Source organism: Oryctolagus cuniculus, chromosome 3 (assembly GCF_964237555.1).
Source record: "Oryctolagus cuniculus chromosome 3, mOryCun1.1, whole genome shotgun sequence".
NCBI classification, from domain to species: Eukaryota; Metazoa; Chordata; class Mammalia; order Lagomorpha; family Leporidae; genus Oryctolagus; species Oryctolagus cuniculus.
Window position 1 is genome coordinate 107,771,798 of NC_091434.1, and position 22,606 is coordinate 107,794,403.

Sequence of the window (22,606 nt, forward strand, 5' to 3'; positions counted from 1 at the left end):
ATAAAAATATATTTAAAAAATAAATGTAATCCTGACAACTCCTTTAACTTCTTGTTATGGAAAATTTCAGATACATCCAAAAGTAGAAAAGTAGAATGAACCTCTGTGAAGCTATTTACAGCTTCCAAAGCTGTTGGCCCAAGGTTGGTGTTGTCTGAACTACACCCCTCTCTCCTCACTCCCTGTTGGGATAATCTTGAAGCAGACCTCAGATGCCCATAAATAGCATACTAGTGGCATCTTAATTAATCTTCTTGATTAACGCTGGTTCCTGCTGTGAGTGAATGGCCTTGTTCCTGATCCTAATGTAGTCCTGGCTTGAAGAGCTGCCTCCTAGGCCTGTGATGAAGGACTAACTGGGGGTGGTCCTTCGGTGAGGATCGTGGCCCGTGTCATTGAAAGTGTAGCTCATTTTGGAGTATGCACTGAATTAGCTGAGATGGCTAACGATCATTTACAAAGCAAGAATGAGTGTTGGTAGCTTTTCTTCTTGGAACTTTGTACATTTTCAGAAGGTACTTCCTAGGCAGTTTGGGTTTACTTGTTGGTCCTTATCTTTCTCAGACCATTGAGCCAAAAGTGAAAGTTTTCATCTTCACTCTGAGACTCCAGGACTGCCCCTCCTCCAGGAAGAGCCCAGCCAGCCTGTTCTTCAGTCTTCTCGAAGGTGAGTGGAAGACTGGGGAGAGGTTCTGAGTGACATTTGGCACACTGGTTTGGTGGGTAGCAGTCTCAAAGTCTGAGGTTTCTAAGGGAGGAGGCTGGTCCGGAGGCACCTCCCATGCACCAGGTGTCTCCTGCCTTCCTGTTGATGCTGCCTTGCAGCAAGCACCCCCTGACCCAAGAAAGAGGAGAGCTTCTATGCAGGTATGCCCAGGATGCTTCATACAGAGACAAGCCGTCAGGCTCGGGTGTGAGTTGTAAGCGGGCAGCCGATCTCTACTTTTATATCCCCTTCAGTTACCTCTCCCTACAAGGTCCCTCATTTCTGCCCCTCCTGGCAGGGTTGCCTGGTGCTTCTCTGTCTTCAGCCAGCGCCATCTGCTTCCCCTTGATCCACATCCTCATTACCTTAACCCTGGCAAACCTCTGACCAAGATGCTAAGAACCTTCAGGTCTGGACTCACAGCTCAAAAACCATCTTCTCATTGTCTCTTCATTCAGATTATTCTTGAGAGTGAATGTGATTGGTTGATTGTGGATCAGGAGGCTGCTCTGGTCCAGTCAGGGGAGGAGGGGGCTGTTAAGGTACTGAGGCTGGAGGCCACTGGCGGCTCTGCAGAAAGGGGTTAGAGGGTCACAGGCCGAGGGCTGATGTTCAGTCCTGTCACCCCATAGTTAGACCATAGGAGAAATCCACAGTGTTCTTTTTTATCCTGTAGGCCCCCCTGGTACTGGGTAGCACCAAAGTCTTCCTGGCCCTTATCCACAGACCCCACTGAACAACTCTCACCCTAACTCACCTATGATAGCGTAACCAGTTCTCTCTCTTTAAAAAAAAAAAAAAAAAAAAAAAAAAAAAAAAAGTTTATTTATTTATTTGAAAGGCAAAGTTAGAGAGAGAAGGAGAGAGAAAGAGAGACTCTCTTTCATTCACTGGTTCACTTCTCAAATGGCCTGCCACAATGGCCAGAACTAGGCCAATCTGAAGCCAGGAGGCAGGAGCTTCTTCTGGGTCTCCCACGTGGGTGCAGGGGCCCAAGGACTTGGGCCATCTTCTGTTTTGCCAGGCCATGGCAGAGAGCTGGATCAGCAATGGAGCAGCCAGGACTCAAACCAGCACCAATATGGGATGCCAGCACTGCAGGCAGCAGCATTATCCCCTATGCCACAGTGCCAGCCCCACCAGTTCTCTTATTAAATTCCACTGCTTTTTCTGTGGGTCAAATCATTACTTTTAGGATTGTGCATATTTTATCCCAAATGTTTGAAAACATCCACTCTTTTCTAACATTTCAGTTCTTCTAAGTCAATTGTCCTCCAAGTTGTGTCCACCAGTATCACCCACAATGTCAGCATCACCTGGGAACTTGTTGGAAATACATCTTCCAGCCAGCGCCACGGCTCACTAGGCTAATCCTCCACCTGCGGTGCCAGCACACTGGGTTCTAGTCCTGGTCAGGGCACCAGATTCTGTCCCAGTTGCTCCTCTTCCAGTCCAGCTATCTGCTGGGAGTGCAGTGGAGGATGGCCCAAGTGCTTGGGCCCTGCACCCCATGGGAGACCAGGAGAAGCACCTGACTCCTGGCTTTGGATCAGCACGGTGCACCAGCCACAGTGCAACAGCAGCGGCAGCCATTGAGGGGTGAACCAATGGAGAAAGGAAGACCTTTCTCTATGTCTCTCTCTCTCTCTCTCTCTCTCTCTCACTGTCCACTCTGCCTGTCAAAAAAAAAAAAAAAAAAAGAAAGAAAGAAAGAAAATGCATCTTCCTTGGCCCCACCACACACCTGCTACATCAGAGACTCAAGGTGGGCCCCCAAGCCTGTATTAGCACAAGTTCTGTGGGTGATGTTGATTTATGCTGAAGTGTGAGACCCACTGTTTGAAGTTATATGAAGGAGAAATCACTTCTGACATTTTAAACACTTGGCCCTCGGATATTCCAGAGGTTCTTGGAGCCATTGCTTGGCATTTGGTTGTGTTGTGTGAATGAGGGAATTTGTTGATTCTCGATGTGTATATTCTTGGTCAGGCTTCAGGTTAATCAAGCTTCTTCTCTTACAGCCATAAATAAAGACCAAGTGCTCACTCTTGGGTTTGATGTTAATGCGTTTCTGAGCTGTTCATCAACTTCCAAGAAAAGGTAATGTTAGCTCTCAGTAACTGATGTTGGTGCAATACTCTGCTGTTCTTGCACATGTGCAATCTCGTGGGACTGGTGTCACTGACTCTTGGGCCAGTGGATTTATTATAGCCACTCAATAGAATAGAGAAATGAAGGCTCAGAGAGAAAACAGGGAGAATCTGTCTCTCACTGAGTTCTACTCTGGGGCTCACACAATCTGGCTTTCTCAACTTTTCATTCACCCAGCTGCATACAACTAGCAGAGCTGGGACTTGAATCCATGACTTCTGGCTTAAGAGTCTATTAGAGTGGGGCCAGCGTTATGGCATAGCAGGTACAGCTGCTGCCTGCAGTGCCAGCATCCCATATGGGCGCCAGAAGTCTGGGCTGCTCCACTTCCAATCCAACTCTCTGCTATGGCCTGGGAAAGCAGAGAAGGATGTCTCAAGTCCTTGGGCCCCTGCACCCATGTGGGAGACCCGGAAGAAGCTACAGGCTCCTGTCTTCAAATCAGCACAGCTCCAGCAATTGCAGCTATTTGGGGAATGAACCTGCAATGGAAGACTTTCTCTCTCTCTCTCTCTCTCTCTCTCTCTCTCTCTCTGCCTCTGCCTCTCTGTAACTCTCTTTCAAATAAATAAATAAATCTTTAGAAAAAAAAAAGGGGGATTCTGTTAGAGTGGGATAGGCATTTGGCTCCATGGTCAAATTGCCTCTTGTGACAACTACATGCCATATTGGAGTTCCAGGGTTTGAGTCTGAGCCTGCTTCCAATTCTAGCTTCCTGCTAATACTACCCTAAGAGGCAGCAGATGTTCCTTCAAGTACTTGTGTCCCTGCCACCCACATGGGAGACCCTAGTTGAGTTCCTGACTCTTGGTTTCAGCTTGCCCCAACCCTGGCTGTTGTAGGCATTTAGAGAGTGAAGCAGTAGATGGAAGAGTGATACGTTTCTCACTTTCTCTCTTTCCCCTCATCTTTTAAATAAATAAAAATTAAAGGTGTCTTTGGAGGTGTGAGCATGTGAAAGAAAGATGCTCCTGCAGTGTGAGCATTCAGTGAAAGGCCAGCTTAGAGCTAGATGGGACCCCCCCCCCACTGAAGTCACGTGACAGGAGTTCCTGCACTTTTTTTTTTTTTTTTAATTTGAGAGGCAGAGTTACAGAGAGAGAGTAGGGGAGAGACACAGAGAAAAATCTTCCATCTGCTGGTTTACTCCCCAAATGGCCACAATGGCCAGGGCTGGACAGACTGAAGGCAGGAGCTTCTTCTGGGTCTTCCACGTGTGTGCAAGGGTCTAAGCACTTGGACCATCTTCTGCTGCTTTCCCAGGTACATTAGTGGGAGCTGGATTGGAAGTGGAGCAGCCAGGTATTGAACCAGCGTCCCGATGGGATGCTGGAATTGCAGCCAGCAGCTTTACCCAGTATGCCACAGCACTAGTCCCTCTCTGCACATCTTTTAAAAAAAAATGATTTATTTGTTTGCTTGAAAGAATCGGAGAGACACAGGTCTTCAGCCTGCTGGTTCATTCCCCATGTGGCGACAACGGTCAGGGCTGAGCCAGGCTGAAGCTACGAGCTAGGAGCTTAATCCAGGTCTCCCAGTTGGGTGACAGGGGCCCAAGTACTTGGCCATCCTCTGCTGCTTTTCCCAGGCTTTTAGCAGGAAGCTGGTGAGTGTTTAGATGCTGGCATCATAGGCTGTGGCTTTACTTGCTACACCACAACACCAGCCCCAAGTTTTGCGCTTTCGATGAGACATGTCATCCCTTGAGAGAGAAGAGAGGAAAGCCAGCTGCTGCAGAATATTCACTGGAAATCGGTCTTGGGACAGATATTAATCAGCAGTGAGCTGCAAATAATTTCTTACTGAATGATAGAGTTCCAAAGTTTGTAAATGTTACACTTTTTAAAAATCAGAGCCTATTTGAGGTTATCTGAATATTGTAGCAATCTTAAGCACCCAGATCCTAAAACGCTTCTCAACTGGGCAAGTAAAGGGTGATATGGTTTCCCAGAACTTTATACCACAGGGATGTGTTCCACACGTGAACGTTACACAGCAAGCATTAAGGAATGGCAAATGCTGGAGACAATCACTGGGCTTCCAGACCCCCAGCTGGAGCTCTCCTAACACGCACCTCTGAAGCATAGCAACATCAATGCCACCACCTCCTGTCCCTGTCCTCTTAAGGTAGTTGTTCTGTTCTGAGCTGTGACCTCCCTCTCTCTTTCCTCTACTCTCTTCCAGTCAGCAGACTCAGGGCCGCTGCTGGACTTCAGGCTGTGCCCTGGGAGTGCAAGCAGAGCAGTGAACACAGGTGGAGCTGCTCCCTGACCACACATGGGGCCAGCCGAGGGTGCTGGGCTGTGTCCCCAGGAAAGAAACTCAAAGGCCAAACAAAATGGGTTTCCTGGGAGTCCAGTGATTGCAAAGCACAAGTGGCACCAGCCCTGAGTTTCTCTCTTCCACCCTGACCCGGGTACTTCACCAGGCCCACTTGTCTTACCTTGAAATTGACACCAGGGGCCCTTACTCGGGTGGATGTGGAACAGGGAGAAGGGTTTTAGAGAGAGCTAACGTAGATTTCTCCCTCGAGAAGTTTGACCCCTGCAGGTGAGACAGACTCAAATGACTGTCACACCAGAGAGTGACAGGAGACACACAGCACTGGGCCGCAGAGGAGGAAGAGAACGTTGTGTGGAGCGCTGTGAGGCTGCAGGAGAGGGACTTAGAAGCCATGGGCATCGGGCGTGAGGCTTTCTTTGGGAAATCTCCCCCCAGGTTAGGCAGACCCTGGATTCCCCACACCAACGTCTGCGTGGCAGGTCCTCCTGCACCCAGAGGTGTTGATTTCTCTCCTCAGAGCTCGTCTCATCCGAGCCAGAAGGACAGAGTCAGAGTCTGGAGGTTTGGGTCAGTGAGGTTACGAGCAGCTGGGGCTGAGCACCAGGGTGGCACACACTCCCCTGTCTGGACTCCAGGGCGATGAGAATGTTTGGGATGAGCCACACCATAGATGGTTATCTCCCCTTGGGCAGTTAGTCTGAGTAGACAGAGGGCTGAGGTCTGAAAGGCTCCCTTGCAGACTTTGCTCCTTGGGAGGGAGGCCTTCTGTAGTGGCCCTGTTGCTTCTGCCATTTCTGCACTCGGGGCAACTTGATATGTACATAACTCCCTTTCCATACAATGGCCTACAGACAAGGAAGATGCTCTTGTGCTAAGCCTCATTTTCAACTTGGGTGTTAACATCTCTTGGCCAATACACCCACTTCTGCCAACTTTTGCTCAAGGCTGCCCTCTGCTGGTGTCATTCACAGCACACTGTGGTACAGTGTTTGCATGCAGAACATGACTTTTAAAAAAATTAGTTGTATAATTTTTGTTTTATTTGAAAGGCAAATACAAAGAGTTCTTCTATCCACTGCTTAATTCCTCAGATACCCACAATAACCAGGGCTGCACAAAATGACTGCCCCAGGACATGACTTACTAGTTGTGAAATTAATTTAGAGACTAGCAACCAAAATTTCTCCCTCCCCTTGAGAAAAAGGAAAGAAGGAAAGAAAAAAGGAATGGGAGAGCAAGAGGAACAGACTATAATGAAACAGAAAAATTGCATATAAGTTTAGTACTTTTCTGTAGTACTTCATTTCAAATATATGTACTTGTATATACATAAACACAAGTATCATCAAATCTATACAAATACGTGATGATCCAGCTTCCTGCTAATGGCCTGGGAAAAGCAGCAGAAGATGGCCAAAGTACTTGCATCTGTGTGGGAGAACTAGAAGAAGCTCCTAGCTCCTGGCTTTGGCCTGGCCCAGCCCTAGCTGTTGAGGCCATTTGGAGAGTGAACCAGTGGATGAAAGATCTATTGATGCTCTTCCCCTCCTCTTCTCCCCCTCCCCCCATCTCCCTTCCTCCCCACCCCCCATTTTGTCCTCCTCTCTTTTTCTGTAACTCCGACTTTCAAACAAAAAAAGATCTTGAAGAAGGGGAAGGGGAAAGGCAGAGAGAGGCAGACATCTCTCATTCCCTGATTAACTCTCCAAATGGCCCACACTGGCCAGGGCTGGGATAGGCCAAAGCCAGGATCCCAGAACTCCATGGGTCTCCCATGTGGGTGGCAGGAACCCAAGTATTTGAGCCTGGAGAACGGAGCTAGACAAAACCAGGCACTCCAGTACGTGATGTGGGCATCCCACATGTTGGTATAATTGCTGTTCCAAACACCTGGCCCTGAAATCATCATTAGTAGCTGTATTTTGTACACAATACATAAAAAAGAAATTAAACTGTGGCTCCAGCAACTGAAGATTGTATTCAAGGACAATCTAATACGGAGAACAGCAAGCACTGTTACTGTTGTACTCATGCAAGAGCTGCAACACAAATAGGGGTAATAGTTATGATATTTCCACTGCCAGTCATGACTTTGTAAGATATGTTTTTTGACTCAGTGTTTCTGGAATCTTTACTCATTAATGATAATGCCACTGTCTGTCACTGTGGGGGCATTTGTAACCCCCAGGGCATTAATCACTATGTCCCTTTATGTCTCTTCCATCCACAGCATATCTTGCTTTCTGACTGACAGCCTGGCCCTTCAGACAGACCATGAGAGAGCTGCCAGGAACTCAGCCCCTGCGTCGGCCTACCAGAGAGTCTGGGAAATGTTTGCTCACCAGCCCAGGGCAGAAAGGGATGCATTCCTGCAGGATGCTTTTCCCCAAGGCTTCCTGTGGGGCGTCTCCACGGGAGCCTTTAACGTGGAAGGAGGCTGGGCTGAGGGCGGAAGAGGACCCAGTGTCTGGGATCAGTTTGGGCATCTAAAAGCTGCCCAGGGCCAGGCGACACCGGAGGTGGCCAGTGACAGCTACTACAAGTGGGCCTCTGACGTGGCCCTGCTTCGCGGCCTCAGGGCTCAGGTGTACAAGTTCTCCATCTCCTGGTCCCGGATCTTCCCCATGGGGCGCGGGAGCAGCCCTAGCCCCCAGGGCGTCGCCTACTATAACAAGCTGATCGACAGCCTGCTGGACTCCCACATTGAGCCCATGGCCACGCTTTTCCACTGGGACCTGCCTCAGGCCCTACAGGATGAGGGAGGGTGGCAGAATGAGAGCGTGGTGGATGCCTTTGTGGACTACGCAGCCTTCTGCTTCTCTGCGTTCGGGAACCGTGTGAAGCTGTGGGTGACCTTCCATGAGCCATGGGTGATGAGCTACGCGGGTTATGGCACCGGCCAGCACGCACCAGGCATCTCAGACCCAGGGATCGCCTCATTTCAGGTATTCCCATCTCTGCATCTCCTACTGATCCAAGCAGAAGGGGTATTTGACTGTAAGAAAGCCATATTATCTGTCTCCTTCCCATCAGCAAATACTTACTTTTTGATCATTAATCAGAGGGAGGAAATGAACCACAAATTGTGGTCACATTACTTTGGAAACCATGCTAGCCTTAAACACAACATTTTTTTTTTTAATTTATTTATAGGGACCAACACTGCAATATCAGTTGGAGCTGCTGCCTTCAATGCCGGCATCCCATATGGGCACCAGTTTGAGACCTGGCTGCTCCACTTCCGACCCAGCTCTCTGCTATGGCCTGGGAAAGCAGTAGAAGATGGTCCAAGTGCTTAGGCCCCTGCACCCATGTGGAAGCTCCAGGCTCCTGGCTTCAAACCAGCCCAGTTCCAGCCATTGCAGCAGTCTGGGGAATGGGCCAGCAGATGGAAGATCTCCCTCTCTCCCCCTCTCTCTCCTCTATCCCTCCCTCCCTCTGGCCTCTACTTCTTTGTAACTCTGCATTTCAAATAAATAAATGAATCTTTAAGAAAAAATATTTATTTGAAAAGTACAGAGAGGGAGAGACAGAAAGAGATTGTTGATCTGCTGGTTCACTCCCCAAATTATTTCAGCAGCTGGAGCTGGGCCAGGATGAAGCCAGGGACCCAGAACTCTATATCCATGTCCTTTACGTGGGTGAGGGCCCCAAGGACTTGGGCCATCTTCTGCTGTTTTCCCAGGTACATTATCAGGGAGCAGGTTTAGAAATTGAAAAGCTCAAACTTGAAAAAGTACCCCTATGGAATGCAGGCTTTGCAGGTAGCAGCTTAAATCCCTGCACCAGAAAGCCAATAGTTGAAAAATAATTTTTTTAAAGATTTTATTTACTTATTTGAGAGAGCTACAGTCAGAGGGAGAACAAAGGTCTTCCTTCTGCTGGTTCACTCCCCAAATGGCCGCAACAGCTGGAGCTGCACTAATCCGAAGCCAGGAGACAGGAGCTTCTTCCAGCTCTGCAATGCAGGTGCAGGGACCCAAGGACTTACGCCATCTTTAACTGCTTTCCTAGGCCATTGCAGGGATTTGGATATGAAGAGGAGCAGCTGGGAGTAGAACTGGAGTCCATATGGGATGCCCATGCTGCAGGCCAGGGCTTTAACCTGCTGTACAGCACAGGCCCCAAAAGACAATTCTTTATTATTTGAAAGGCAGTTACAGAGAGGCAGAGACACAGAGAGAGATGTCTTCCATCTGCTGGTTCACTCACCAGTTGGCCACAACAGCCAGAGCTGCGCTGATCTGAAGCCAGGAGCCTGGAGCTCCTTCCGGGTCTCCCACATGGGTGCAGGGGCCCAAGGACTTGGGCCATCTTCTACTGCTTTTCCAGGCCATAACAGAGAGCTGGATTGGAAGAAGAGCAGCTGGTACTTGAACTGGCACCCATATGGGATGCTGGCTCTGCAGACCAGGGCTTTAACCCACTGCACCACAGTGCACTAAAAGATGAGGGCACTGATTCTCAAAGGGGATACACAATGTGATCACAGCAGCATCACTAGCAGCTTGCCGGATAGAAGAAGCCATGCTGTGAGCCTGAGACTTCTTCACTCTGAAGTGAGATTCCCAAGTCAGCTAGGACTCTTAGTGACAAGTGACAAAACAGTCTTTTTTTTTTTTTTTTTTTTTTTTTTTTTTTTTTTTTTGACAGGCAGAGTGGACAGTGAGAGAGAGAGACAGAGAGAAAGGTCTTCCTTTGCCGTTGGTTCACCCTCCAATGGCCGCCGCGGCCGGCGCGCTGCGGCCGGCGCACCGCACCGATCCGATGGCAGGAGCCAGGAGCCAGGTGCTTTTCCTGGTCTCCCATGGGGTGCAGGGCCCAAGCACCTGGGCCATCCTCCACTGCACTCCCGGGCCACAGCAGAGGGCTGGCCTGGAAGAGGGGCAACCGGGACAGAATCCGGCGCCCCGACCGGGACTAGAACCCGGTGTGCCGGCGCCGCTAGGCGGAGGATTAGCCTAGTGAGCCGCGGCGCCGGCCTGACAAAACAGTCTTAACTGACTTCAGCAATCAGGGAACTTATTATTTTAGGAAACTGAAAACTCTTGGTTTTAGCTTGCTTGGGGTGGTGTTTCATCAGAGCAAAGGTAATGTCACCAGGACCCGAACAGTGTTGAGCTCTCCTCTCTTGTTCCCCTCATTGACATTGACCTTGCTTTCATAGTTCAAGAGCAGCACGAAAGAAATTGGGTCTCTTCCTAACATTCATCGCACATCTCCCTTTGTCTCTTAACTCTGAGCAGGCCGTATGCCTGTGCCTTAGTTCATCACTGGTTCTTGGCCATATGCTGACTGGTTTGTGTGAACATCCAGCACTCTTTCCCTCAACACCCTGGCTGAGAGGTGGGGCAGGAGCAGAGAGGAGAAGTTGGTTTTCCAGAGGATGGTCAGGACCTTGCTTGAGCAGGAAAAGAATGCCATTCTGAAGACAAAATTTAAAATGGCTTAGTCTGGGGCTTCTAGGTCCCCTCCTCTTTTCTTCAGAGTCTCCTAGAAAACCCATCAGCTTTTGCTTGCAACATCCTTCAAGATAGACACATCAGCCGGCGCCATGGCTCAATAGGCTAATCCTCTGCCTTGCGGCGCTGGCACACCAGGTTCTAGTCCCGGTCAGGGCACTGGATTCTGTCCCAGTTGCCCCTCTTCCAGGCCAGCTCTCTGCTGTGGCCTAGGAGTGCAGTGGAGGATGGCCCAAGTGCTTGGACCCTGCACCCCATGGGAGACCAGGAGAAGCACCTGGCTCCTGCCTTTGGATCAGCGCGGTGCGCCGGCCATGGCGGCCATTGGAGGGTGAACCAATGGAAAAGGAAGACCTTTCTCTCTGTCTCTCTCTCACTGTCCACTCTGCCTATCGAAAAAAAAAAAAAAGGATAGACACATTAGTGTGGTTCCCTGTCACATCTGGAGTTCTGTTCTAAAATTTGAGTGCTTCCTGCACTCCATGCTGGGTGTTAAGAAGAGAAACTCAGCTATGCCCTTGATGTGTTGCAAACTTTTAGGGGAGGTGATACTTATGCAAGTCATACAATTAGAGCACAACTCAAAATATCCATTGTTAGGGCAAGCGGAATGCCATGAAAAAATGATTCAGTGCCAGCACTGTGGTACGGTGGGCTAAGCCTCCACCTGAGGCACCAACATCTCATATGGGTGCCAGTTCTATTCCTGGCTGCTCCTTTTCTGATCCAGCTCTCTGCTATGGCCCTTGAAAGCAGTAGAGTATAGCCCAATTGCTTTGGTCTGCAGACAGCTACCTACGTGTTGTGTCCTCATATGGTAGGGTGGGGAGAAGGGAGAAACAGATGAGCAGAGTTCTCTGGTGTCTGTTCTTACAAGAGCACTGACCATTGTGAGCGATACAGCCTCGTGAACTCATCTAGAGCTAATTACTTCCCAGGTACCAGCACATTGGACGTTAGGGCTTTATATGAATTTTGAGGTAGCATATGATTCAGTTCATAGCAACTATTTTTTTAAAAAAAGATTTCTTTATTTATTTGAAAGGTAGAATCACAGAAAGGGAGAGGGAAAAGAAGAGACAGATGGAAAGAAATCTTCCTTATGCTGGTTCACTCCTCAAATAGCCACAACATCCAAGGATGGCCCAGACTGAAGCCAGGAACCAGGAACTTCATCTAGATCTCCCACATGAGTGCAAGGGACTAAGCACTTGGGTCATATGTTGCTGCTTTTCCAGGCACATTAACCCAGAACTGTATTAGAAGTGGAATAGCCAAGAATCAAACTGATGCCTATGTGGGATGTCAGCACTGCAGGTTGCCCCTCAACCTGCTATGCCACAGTGCCAGCCCCGCATAGCAACCATTTAAGGAAAAATTTTGAGGAAACAATTTCTGTCATTATTCTACCAGTGTTTCTTTCTGGGCTAGGCTTCTCTGAGTTCATGGCACTGTCACAGTACACCTCAGTTTAGTTCTCTTTGTTTAGTTTACATCATAAAATTAGCACTTTTCCACAATATTACATTGTGACAGTGACCATTTATGATGGTCATCTAACATTCCATTGAGCTCCCAATCTGACACTGACAAGTGTAGAAGGGAAGCATTCCTGACTTTTGGAAAGGTGCACAGTTTGCCATTGAGTGTAGAACCTGGTTAAGTACTTAGATTTGGTGCATGAGAAGCAGCCTAGAGTTTCAGTCTATAGGGCATATTTTGATATGAAATTCTTCAAAAGTCAGTGTCATCATATTTAGGTAATTAAAAGGAAAAAGGAAAGAGAGCTAAGATCCAGTAAGGTTGCCCCTGCACTCTAGGTTTCTGCTTGGTACAGTCCATACTCTAATTATGTAATCCCTCATCGGCAGCTGCTTGCAGACAAGGAAGGGGAAGTTAAGAGATCAGATGTTCTGAGTTTGTAAAGCATGTTAGTGGCAAAGACAGGCTTTAAATCTAGGCTTGTTAAATTTCTGGATAGATCTCTTTTACCTGCATTTTCCCATGATGCTCCAACAAGGGAAGCTGTTGATTTGTAAGATCATGAGGTAGGGGCCAGTGCTGTGGCACAGTAGTCTAAATTTTGGCCCTGTGGCTCCAACATCCTATATGGGTGCCGGTTGATGTCCTGGCTGTTTCCTCTTCCAATCCAGCTCTCTGCTATGGCCTGGGAAATCAGTAGAAGATGGCCCACGGGTTTGGGCCCCTGCACCCACTGTAGAAGCTCCTGGCTTCAGATTGGCCCAGCTCCAGCCATTGGAGCCATTTGAGAAGTGAACTAGCAGATGGAAGACCTTTCTTTCTGTCTTTCCCTCTGTCTGTCTGTAACTCTACCTCTCAAGTAAATAAATAAATCTTAAAAATAAAAAAGACCATGAGGTAAGTCTATGAAGAAATTTCTGGTTATGATTTTTCTTCCATATTTCAATCAGTAGAAATTAGGATAAGTGGGCAAGAAAGAGTAGGCCTCTCCCTTGTATATTACTTAAAATATTCCTGTCCATGAACTAACTTGTTGGAAATTACTTAATAAGGACAGAGGCAGAACTGCATTGTGGGTGACAATAGCAGATCTGGAATCAGACTGCCTGGATTTTATATTCTCACTTTACTTATAACTATGAGCTTTGTAAAGTTTTAACACATTTCTGGGTCGTGTTCCCTCATCTGTAAAGTGTAAATAATAATTGTAATTTCCACATGAGGTGGTTGTGAGGATAAAAGAATTTACTGAGCAGTAGGTGCTCAGTATGTTAGTCGTTGTTAATATGGTTGTTTTTGCTTTGTTGATGGTGTTGACTTTGTTGATGATGCTGATGTTGAATTGCTGACATTGTCGTCAACAGTGTTGTTGATTTATTGATATTGCTGACAGTTAATATTACTGACATTGCCATTGACTAGTTGTGTTATATATTAACGTTAGCTGTCGCAAAGCACACCGGACACCGGAGTAAGGGAAAGGGTTTATTGGGGAACACCCTACAGACCGGAGTGAAGGGGCGGCGAAGGAAAAAGAGAGAGAAAGAGAATGTAAGAGAGAAATAGAGAGGAGAGGAGCTAGCAAGGAGAGAAGAGAGCAGAGAGCAGGAGAGGGGAGCTAAGAGAGAAGAACCGAGAGCCAAGAGAGCACGTGTTCAGGAACAGGCCCTTTTAAAACTTCGCCTGAGGGCAGGCAGGGAAGCAGGAGCAGCAAATCCCATTAGGATGGGGGTGGAGCCTGGCTCATGTAGCTGGGCCATGCGGCCACCTGGCTACAACTGCACCAGTTTCCTAACAAGTTGATGTTGGTAGTGATATTGATGTTCACTTGTTGACATCAATCATAAGTTATTGATGGTGTAGACTTAGTGAACTTTTTTTTTTTTTTTTACTTAGTGATCTTGTTAACTGTCTCACTTGTCGGGTAGTTGACTGACTGACATTATTATTGAATTGTTGCTGTCATTGACTTGTTGATGACTTGATAATATTAGTTTTGATACTGACTTTGTTGGCCTGTGGATATTGTTGACATTGGTGTTCGCTTGATAACCTTGTTGTTGTTAACTTGTTATTGGCTTTTTAGTCTTGCTGTTGTCCTTGCTGTTGTTACTAAGCACTGTTTTCCTTCATTCTTCCCCACAAGGTGGCTCACTTGGTCCTCAAGGCCCACGCCAGGACTTGGCACCACTACAACAGCCACCATCGCCCACAGCAGCAGGGCCGTGTGGGCATTGTGCTGAACTCAGACTGGGCAGAACCCCTGTCTCCAGAGCGACCTGAGGACCTTGCAGCCTCTGAGCGCTTCTTGCACTTCATGCTGGGCTGGTTTGCACACCCCATCTTTGTGGATGGGGACTACCCGGCCACCATGAAGGCTCAGATCCAGCAAAGGAATGAACAGTGCCCTAGTCCTGTCGCACAGCTCCCGGAGTTCACCGACACAGAGAAGCAGCTCTTAAAAGGCTCTGCTGATTTTCTGGGTTTGTCTCATTACACGTCGCGCCTCATCAGCAAGGCCCCAGAAGACAGCTGCATCCCCAGCTATGATACCATCGGAGGCTTCTCCCAACACACGGACCCTGCATGGCCCCAGACTTCGTCTCCTTGGATTCGTGTGGTGCCCTGGGGTATAAGGAGACTGTTGCAGTTTGTATCCTTGGAATACACAAAAGGAAAAGTTCCAATCTACCTGGCTGGGAATGGCATGCCCATAGGGGAGAGTGAAAATCTCCTCAATGATTCCTTGAGAGTAGACTACTTCAATCAGTACATCAATGAGGTGCTCAAGGGTAAGAACAGTGCATCTGCTGGTGATTGGAAGGTGGGTGGTACTTCTCCTCCAAGTCTTCAGAGATTTGTTTAGTGGGAAATGAAGACAAAAAGACAACATTAGCATTAATAGTGGGGAGTTCCTTACCTGATCTTCCTAATTTTCTTTTCCAAAGGTTCTTGTCCTTGATTTCATGTTTGTATTCCCTAGAATATCTTTTGTCTACATCTGCTCATCTAAGTCCTATCCAGCCATCAAGCTTCATCATTGTTCAGTTAATTTATTTAGAAAATATTTATTGGTTGCCTATTTTCCATGCATTGTGCAAAACTATGGGGGTACAATATTCAAACAATACTCAAATAGTATTCTTTTACATAGGGAACTAGTCTACAAAACATGAGATTTGAAATATAGAGTGATACAGACCTACAGTTTGACACTAGGTTACTTAGCAAGGGACTCCATCCCTCATTGCTCTAGCCTCACCAATCTCCATCTCCTTCAATAAGATATAAAGTCTCCAACCCATGTCCTTCATTTTAACCCAACTGATCCATACCTACAGTCCCATTATTACCTAACATATTGTATCTATGCCTTTTTATCCCAAGCGAAAAAGGATGGCAACTAGGTTTCATCTCACAGGTGGGTGTTAAACAGTCAGTAGTGAATGGCAGCCGTCTGCCTAGAAGGCTGTGTTGTTTCAAGGCCTTGTCTAAATTCCGAGAAAATAGTTGATAAGAGATGCCTGCCTGCTCTGGACACTGTGGTAAGGAATGGAGACCCGCCTGCCACTGTTCCTGAGGTCAGACACCCTCTCCATCCTCCACCTGTACTCTTGTCAACTTCAGTTACAACTCCGTAATCTTCATAACCTTGGAATTCCTTTAAGACATTATCTCATGTGATCCTCAGAACAGCCTCGGGCAGTAAATAAAGGGCACATGCTATCTTCTTGGGACAACTGTAAAATGGATGTACTGAGAGTCTGAGTGACACACCCATACACACACCAGGAGGGGGCCAGGAGGCCTTTCTGTTTCCGGCAGAGTTCGCCATTCTACCCACTAAGCTGTGATAATTTTATTCATTTTTGTATCCCCAGAGCCTAGCATGGTCCTGAGATAAAGTAGGTGCTAATTAACTTACCTAGTGAATTAATGGGCAACTTTAGCTATCTCTTACACAATCAGTATGTTTGTTGAGAGGTTGTATAGACTGATAAAATTAATTCTTCATCCTTTCCTGGCTCCAAGCTGGAGCCTTCAGTAATTGCCTATTGTTTCGGTTCTTGGCTGAATGACTGGACTATTGTGTGGAAAATCAGAGGTGAAGCAGATGCATTAGTTTCTTGGGGATGCCGTAACAAAATACCACAGACTTGGCAGTTTAGAACAGAAATTTAACATATTTCTTTCTTTTTTTAGAAATTATTCATTTTTTAAAAGATTTATTTATTTGAAAGGCAGAGATAGAGACAGAGAGTGTTCTTGCATTTGCTGGTTCACTTCCCATATGGCCACAATGGCTGTAGCTGAGCCAATCTGATACCAGCAGCCAGGATTCTCTTCTGGATCACCAACATGAGTATGGGGGCCCAAGCACTTGAGCCATCGTCTACTGCTTTCCCTGGCCATTAACAGGGAGCTGAATGGGAAGTGCAGCAGCCAGGATTCAAACACCTCCCATATGGGATGCCAGCCCTGCAGGCAGCAGCTTAACCTGCTACACCAAAACGCTGGCCCTGCTTTTCTTTTTAAGCATGGAATGTGTCGTTATTTTATGTCAGCATTACCAGCTGTAAACAAGTAAAAGCAAAAGCATACTATTGAAAAAAAAAAGACTAATTGATTTATGTAGTATATATGAAATAAAGGCACCAAGGAGAGAGCACATTCTCTCTAGTACTACTTTCAGGACAAGCGTGCTCCTTTGGATTGAGATATAGAGCCCTAGAAGTGGACTAACGCTTTAAGGGAGTCTTGTGTGGATGTATTTTTGAGAAAGAAAGGGTAAGATTTGGGGGCACTCCAAGTCACTTCAAACTATCATGTGAAAAGGAAAACTTTGAGAAAGCAGCAAAAGTAATGGAGATTTGCTCTTCTCAGCTATCAGGGAGGACTCCGTGGATGTTCGTTCTTACATTGCTCGCTCCCTCATGGATGGCTTTGAAGGCCCCGCCGGCTACAGCCAGAGATTCGGGCTATACCATGTCAATTTCAACGAGAGCAGCAAGCCCAGAACTCCTAGGAAATCTGCCTTCCTTCTCACCAGCATCATTGAAAAGAATGGTTTCCTCACCAAGGCAGTAAAACAACCACTGCCACCTAATTCAGCACACCTGCCTTCCAAAACCAGAGCCTCGGCCCTCCCATCAGAGGTGCCCTCCAAGGCTAAAGTGGTTTGGGAGAAGTTCTCCAACCAGACCAAGTTTGAAAGAGACTTGTTCTATCACGGTACATTCCGGGATGACTTCCTGTGGGGCGTGTCCTCTTCAGCGTATCAGATTGAAGGAGCTTGGGATGCTGATGGCAAAGGGCCCAGCATTTGGGATAACTTTACTCACACCCCAGGGAACGGTGTGACAGACAGCTCCACAGGAGACATCGCCTGTGACAGCTACAACCAACTGGATGCTGATCTGAATGTGCTTCGAGCTTTGAAGGTGAAAGCCTATCGGTTCTCCCTCTCCTGGTCTCGCATTTTCCCAACCGGGACAAACAGCTCTATCAATAGTCATGGTGTTGATTATTACAACAGGCTGATCGATGGCTTGCTGGCAAGCGATATCTTTCCCATGGTGACACTGTTTCACTGGGACCTGCCCCAGGCCCTCCAGGATATAGGAGGCTGGGAGAATCCTTCCTTGATTGATCTGTTTGACAGCTATGCAGACTATTGTTTCCAGACGTTTGGGGACAGAGTCAAGTTCTGGATCACCCTTAATGAGCCCACGTACTATTCATGGTGGAGTTACGGCTCAGGGACCTTTCCCCCAAATGTGAATGACCCAGGCTGGGCACCTTATAGGATCAGCCATGCCCTCATCAAAGCGCATGCCCGAGTCTACCACACGTATGATGAGAAATACAGGCAGAGTCAGAACGGGGTCATCTCATTGAGTCTTGTCGCAGAATGGGCAGAGCCCAAGTCACCGGATGTCCTTAGAGACGTGGAAGCAGCTGACAGAAAGATGCAGTTCACCCTGGGCTGGTACGCCCACCCCATTTTTAAAACTGGAGACTATCCCGATGCCATGAAGTGGAAAGTGGGCAACAGGAGTGAACTCCAGCACTTAGCCACATCCCGCCTGCCAAGCTTCACTGAGGAAGAGAAGAGCTACATTAGGGGTACAGCCGACGTCTTCTGCCTCAACACCTATTCCTCCAAAATTGTGCAGCATAAGACACCCGCGCTCAACCCACCCTCCTACGAAGATGACCAGGAATTGGCTGAGGAGGAGGATACCTCATGGCCGACCACGGCAATGAACAGAGCTGCGTCCTTTGGAATGCGGAGACTCCTGAATTGGATCAAGGAAGAATATGGAGACATCCCCATTTACATCACAGAAAACGGGGTAGGCCTGACAAATCCAAGACTGGAGGATATTGACAGGATATTTTACTACAAAACCTACATCAACGAAGCTTTGAAAGGTATGTGAGGTCTTGAGCTTCCTTACAAAATCTTCCAGCATTCCAAATGTCATGTGTTTGAAATGGTCTGGCAGGGTGATTTACAAACCATTGACCATTCTAACTCTTATTCCCTAACCTCAAAACGCTTTGCTTTTCTTGGGCTTTCACCTGTTTGGAAAGCTTTTAAAACACTGTGATCATCTTGGCAGAGAGAGCACAAATGTACAGCACAGAATCCCCACAAGACCATTTTTGTGAGTCCGCTCCCTCATTCTTGAGTTACTACCATGTAACATGTTCTAGTCTAGTGCTGGGGATAAAACATGGAGCTCATATTCTAGTGGTTTCCATGTACCTTTGAAAAAGACACTGTTCTCTGATTTGTGCCTCTGTGCTTAACCTCTGAAACAGGCTGAATTCCTTGAATTTCAGACATGTTCTACCTAATAGAATTTGATTCTGTGAATATTAGTCATTAATACTTGCTGTGAGCTTGTCAGAGATGGCAAAAAGTAAGATCAAAAAGATGATCTGTTCCTCTCAGGGCATAGGCTCCTTTGTGTACAAGTTGACAGTTTAGAACCATTGTTTGAGCGAAGGAGCCAGTCTTGCCTGGGCTTCTTGGGGTTCTTGCCTCCCGGGTTAAAACTCTGCTCTGCTCCCCTCGGAATGTTCCCAGCCTACAGGCTCGATGGTGTCAACCTTCGAGGATATTTTGCCTGGTCTCTGATGGACAACTTTGAGTGGCTTCGAGGCTACACAGTCAAGTTTGGACTGTATCATGTTGACTTTGAGGATGTGAACAGGCCTCGCACAGCAAGAATCTCAGCCGGTTACTACACAGAACTTATTACCAACAACGGCATGCCACTGCCCAGTGAGGATGAGTTCATGTATGGACAGTTTCCAGAGGGCTTCATCTGGAGTGCGGCTACTTCTGCCTATCAGGTGAGGAGTTCAGGGAAGTGCACACCACATACTGCACAGCTGCCATGCACTGGGGCTGGGCTTGGTGCTGTGGAAGGCAGGCACAAAAGCAGGGTTTCTAATAACTCTTGCAAGGGAGTCCTATGCCATGGGAATCTCAGCATTCCTCTTCCTGGACAACCTGGCTTCTTCACAAACTCAAATTTGGTCCAGTCAGCACAGTTAGGTGAGCTGTGCTGATAGACTTGTAGGGCCAGGTGGAACAGGTGAAGCCTGGGCAGAAACACAAGGGCCGACACACAAATATGAACAATATCCATGGACACCTTGATTTCTCTTTCCAAGCAGGAAGTTCACTCAAATTGCATCTAAATGTTAGCCTGGACTTTTTCTGATGCTCTATTACATCAGATTGTTAAGTTTTTTATACCAAGTGATCCACTAATACAGAAAATAACAATGATTTATTTTTTCCTAGAAAAATGAAAGATTAAAAGCAAAGAGTGACTTGCATGGCAAGGAGCAGTGGGGCCCTTTGTCCATCTCCCACCTGCATTTATCTTTGCTGATAGAGGAGCTGGCTGTGTATGCTCTGGAGCCAGGGCAGGGCCAGTGGTGGAAGCTGAACTGACTCTGGGTTCTCAGCCCACAGGTTTCTCCCTGATGAATATGCAGTACCTACTCCCAGACAACCACACCAACAGATTATAATGAAAGTCTCATATGAAATTCTGCTACATACACATATTTATTAACTGAAATCACTTAACAATAAAACATACTTTTAATTTATCATATTCTCTGGGTTCCTGAAAACCCCAGTGCTTGGTCATTTTGGATGCTTTCCCAATACCTTGTGGGATACATTCACTTGAAACAAACACCAAGATGTCAGAGGTTGGATTCGCTTATCAGGCAAACAGAATCCTCAGTGGCCCAGCTTCGCAGCTGCAGTCTGACTGATGTTTTGGGTGGATCATTCTGTTGCAGGGTCTGTCCTGTGCTCTGTAGGATGTTTAGCAGCATCCTTGGTTTGTACCCACCAATGCCAGAGAACTCTTCCCACAGGTGCAGCAACTAAAAATATCTCCAGACATTGCCAAGTGTCCCCATGGGAGAAAAATGACCCAGGGTCAAAACCACTGCTCTGGGGCTAACGCTGTGGCATAGTGGGTTAAGCCGCCGCCTGCAGTGCTTGCATCCTATATGAGTGGTGGTTCCAGTTCTAGTTGTTCCACTTTTGATGCAGCTCCCTGCTAATGTGCTGGGAAAGTAGTAGAGAATAGCCCAATTCTTTGGACCCTTGCTAACAGATGAAGGACTGGGATGAGGCTCCTGGCTCCTGGCTCCTGGCTCTGATCTGGCCCAGCCCCAGCCACTGAAACTATTTGGGGAATGAACCAGCAGGTGGAAGGACTCTATATGCCTCTGTCTTTCCCGCTCTGTAATTCCACCTTTCAAATAAGTAAATAAAAATCTTAAAAAAAAAAAAAACTGCTCTATAGGTTTCTGGCTGGACACAAGAATAATTAGGGATTTTTCTAGGGTATATGCTATTGACCTTCCTGGATTCTTATGTTTTTAAATATTTATTGACTTATGTATTTGAAAGAGCTACAGATAATGAGAGTAAGAAAGAAATATATCTTCCATCTCCAAATGGCCTAAACATCAGGGCTGGGCCAGGATAAAGCAAGGAGCCCAGAACTCCATCCAGGTCTCCCATGTGGGTGGCAGGGACACAAGTATTTGAGCCATCATCTGCTGCCTCAGGATACACATTAGCAAAAGTTTGGATTGGAACTAGGGATGTCAAGACTTGAACCTGCACTCTGATATAGGATGGCAACATTGCAGGAAGTGACCTAACCTGCAGTATCACAACACCAACCCCCAAATCAGCAACTTCTGTAATTAGTCCTGGATCCTTTTGGCTGAGAATGGCATTTAGAAGCCAAAATCTGGGTACTAAGTGTTATCACCACACTGTGGTGTCATTACTGCTAGTCCCCTCAAGGGCCAGAGTTAGGAAATTGCATGTACACAGACACACATACACACTCACTTACATATTTCTACACCCACCCATATCTCTATGAATATTAAAAACCAGATATTCACACTGATACTTCCAGTTCCATTCCAACTCTACAGGGTTAAAGGTAACCTTCCCAACTTCGCCATTTGCATCTCCTTTCTCCAGTTGTGAAAAATATGGCAGCTAATGTCCTCACTATGGTCAGTTATTTCTCAATTTGCATTTGAGCATTACGGGGGGTGAGGGTCAGGACAAGGGCTTGTGTATTCAAACCTTTAGTGAGTATCCACTAAGCACAAGGCACTGCTCAGTGTATCGCTGGGACAGCAGGATGAAAGACAAAAACTTACACACTCACAACAGCAAATTGTGATGTAATGTAGGTGCAGGTGCACAGAAAGCCAGGGGAGTTCAGAAACCAGAGGGGAGGCGAGAGAAGGCTCCTGAAGAGGTGAGGCTGGGAAACGTCCTGTCTTGGCACTCACAGGTAGACAAAAAAGAATCTCTTGAGTGTTTGACCAAATGACTGAATTCAGCCATGTCTTCCTTGTCATTGTGAGATTGAAGGTGCATGGAGAGCAGATGGCAAAAGCCTTAGTATTTGGGACACGTTTACTCACACACGGCTGAGGATTGAGAACGATGACATCGCAGATGTGGCCTGTGACAGTTACCACAAGATCTCTGAGGACGTGGTCGCCCTGCAGAACCTGGCCGTAACCCACTACCGCTTTTCCATCTCCTGGTCTCGCATCCTCCCTGACGGAACCACCAACTACATCAACGAAGCAGGCCTGAACTACTACGTGCGGCTCATTGATGCGCTTCTGGCTGCCAACATCAAGCCCCAGGTGAGGGAGGGCCCTGGCCTGGCCCCGGTGAAGTCCACAAGCAGAGGCTGTGGGAATGAGGAGCACGTTTACACTGTTTTCAACCTTAAATTTTGAACTGCCAATAAATTCACATGGTACAGAATTTTACAAACATCCAAGACTTTTGCTCTCCACCCTGACCAGTTCCCCTCCTTAGAAGTAACTTACCCTGCCTCTTCCTGCTACTCAAGAAAAGACTGAGCTTTTTCCTCATAATTAATCCTCAGTTTTAGCAGATGTTTGTGCTTCCCATAGAAGGCACAATGAA

The 22,606-nt window shown here is 47.1% G+C and overlaps 1 protein-coding gene across 1 annotated transcript in view; it reads left to right on the top strand.

Moving 5' to 3' along the window:
• Nucleotides 1-22,606, top strand: part of LCT (lactase) — a 46,718-nt gene that overhangs the window by 13,647 nt on the left and 10,465 nt on the right. Inside the window, exons 4-10 of the mRNA XM_002712428.5 lie at nucleotides 565-667; nucleotides 2,728-2,806; nucleotides 7,371-8,085; nucleotides 14,231-14,876; nucleotides 16,969-18,519; nucleotides 19,181-19,449; nucleotides 22,027-22,317. Coding sequence (XP_002712474.2) covers nucleotides 565-667; nucleotides 2,728-2,806; nucleotides 7,371-8,085; nucleotides 14,231-14,876; nucleotides 16,969-18,519; nucleotides 19,181-19,449; nucleotides 22,027-22,317 — 3,654 coding nt within the window. The remainder of the gene's footprint in view (nucleotides 1-564; nucleotides 668-2,727; nucleotides 2,807-7,370; nucleotides 8,086-14,230; nucleotides 14,877-16,968; nucleotides 18,520-19,180; nucleotides 19,450-22,026; nucleotides 22,318-22,606) is intronic.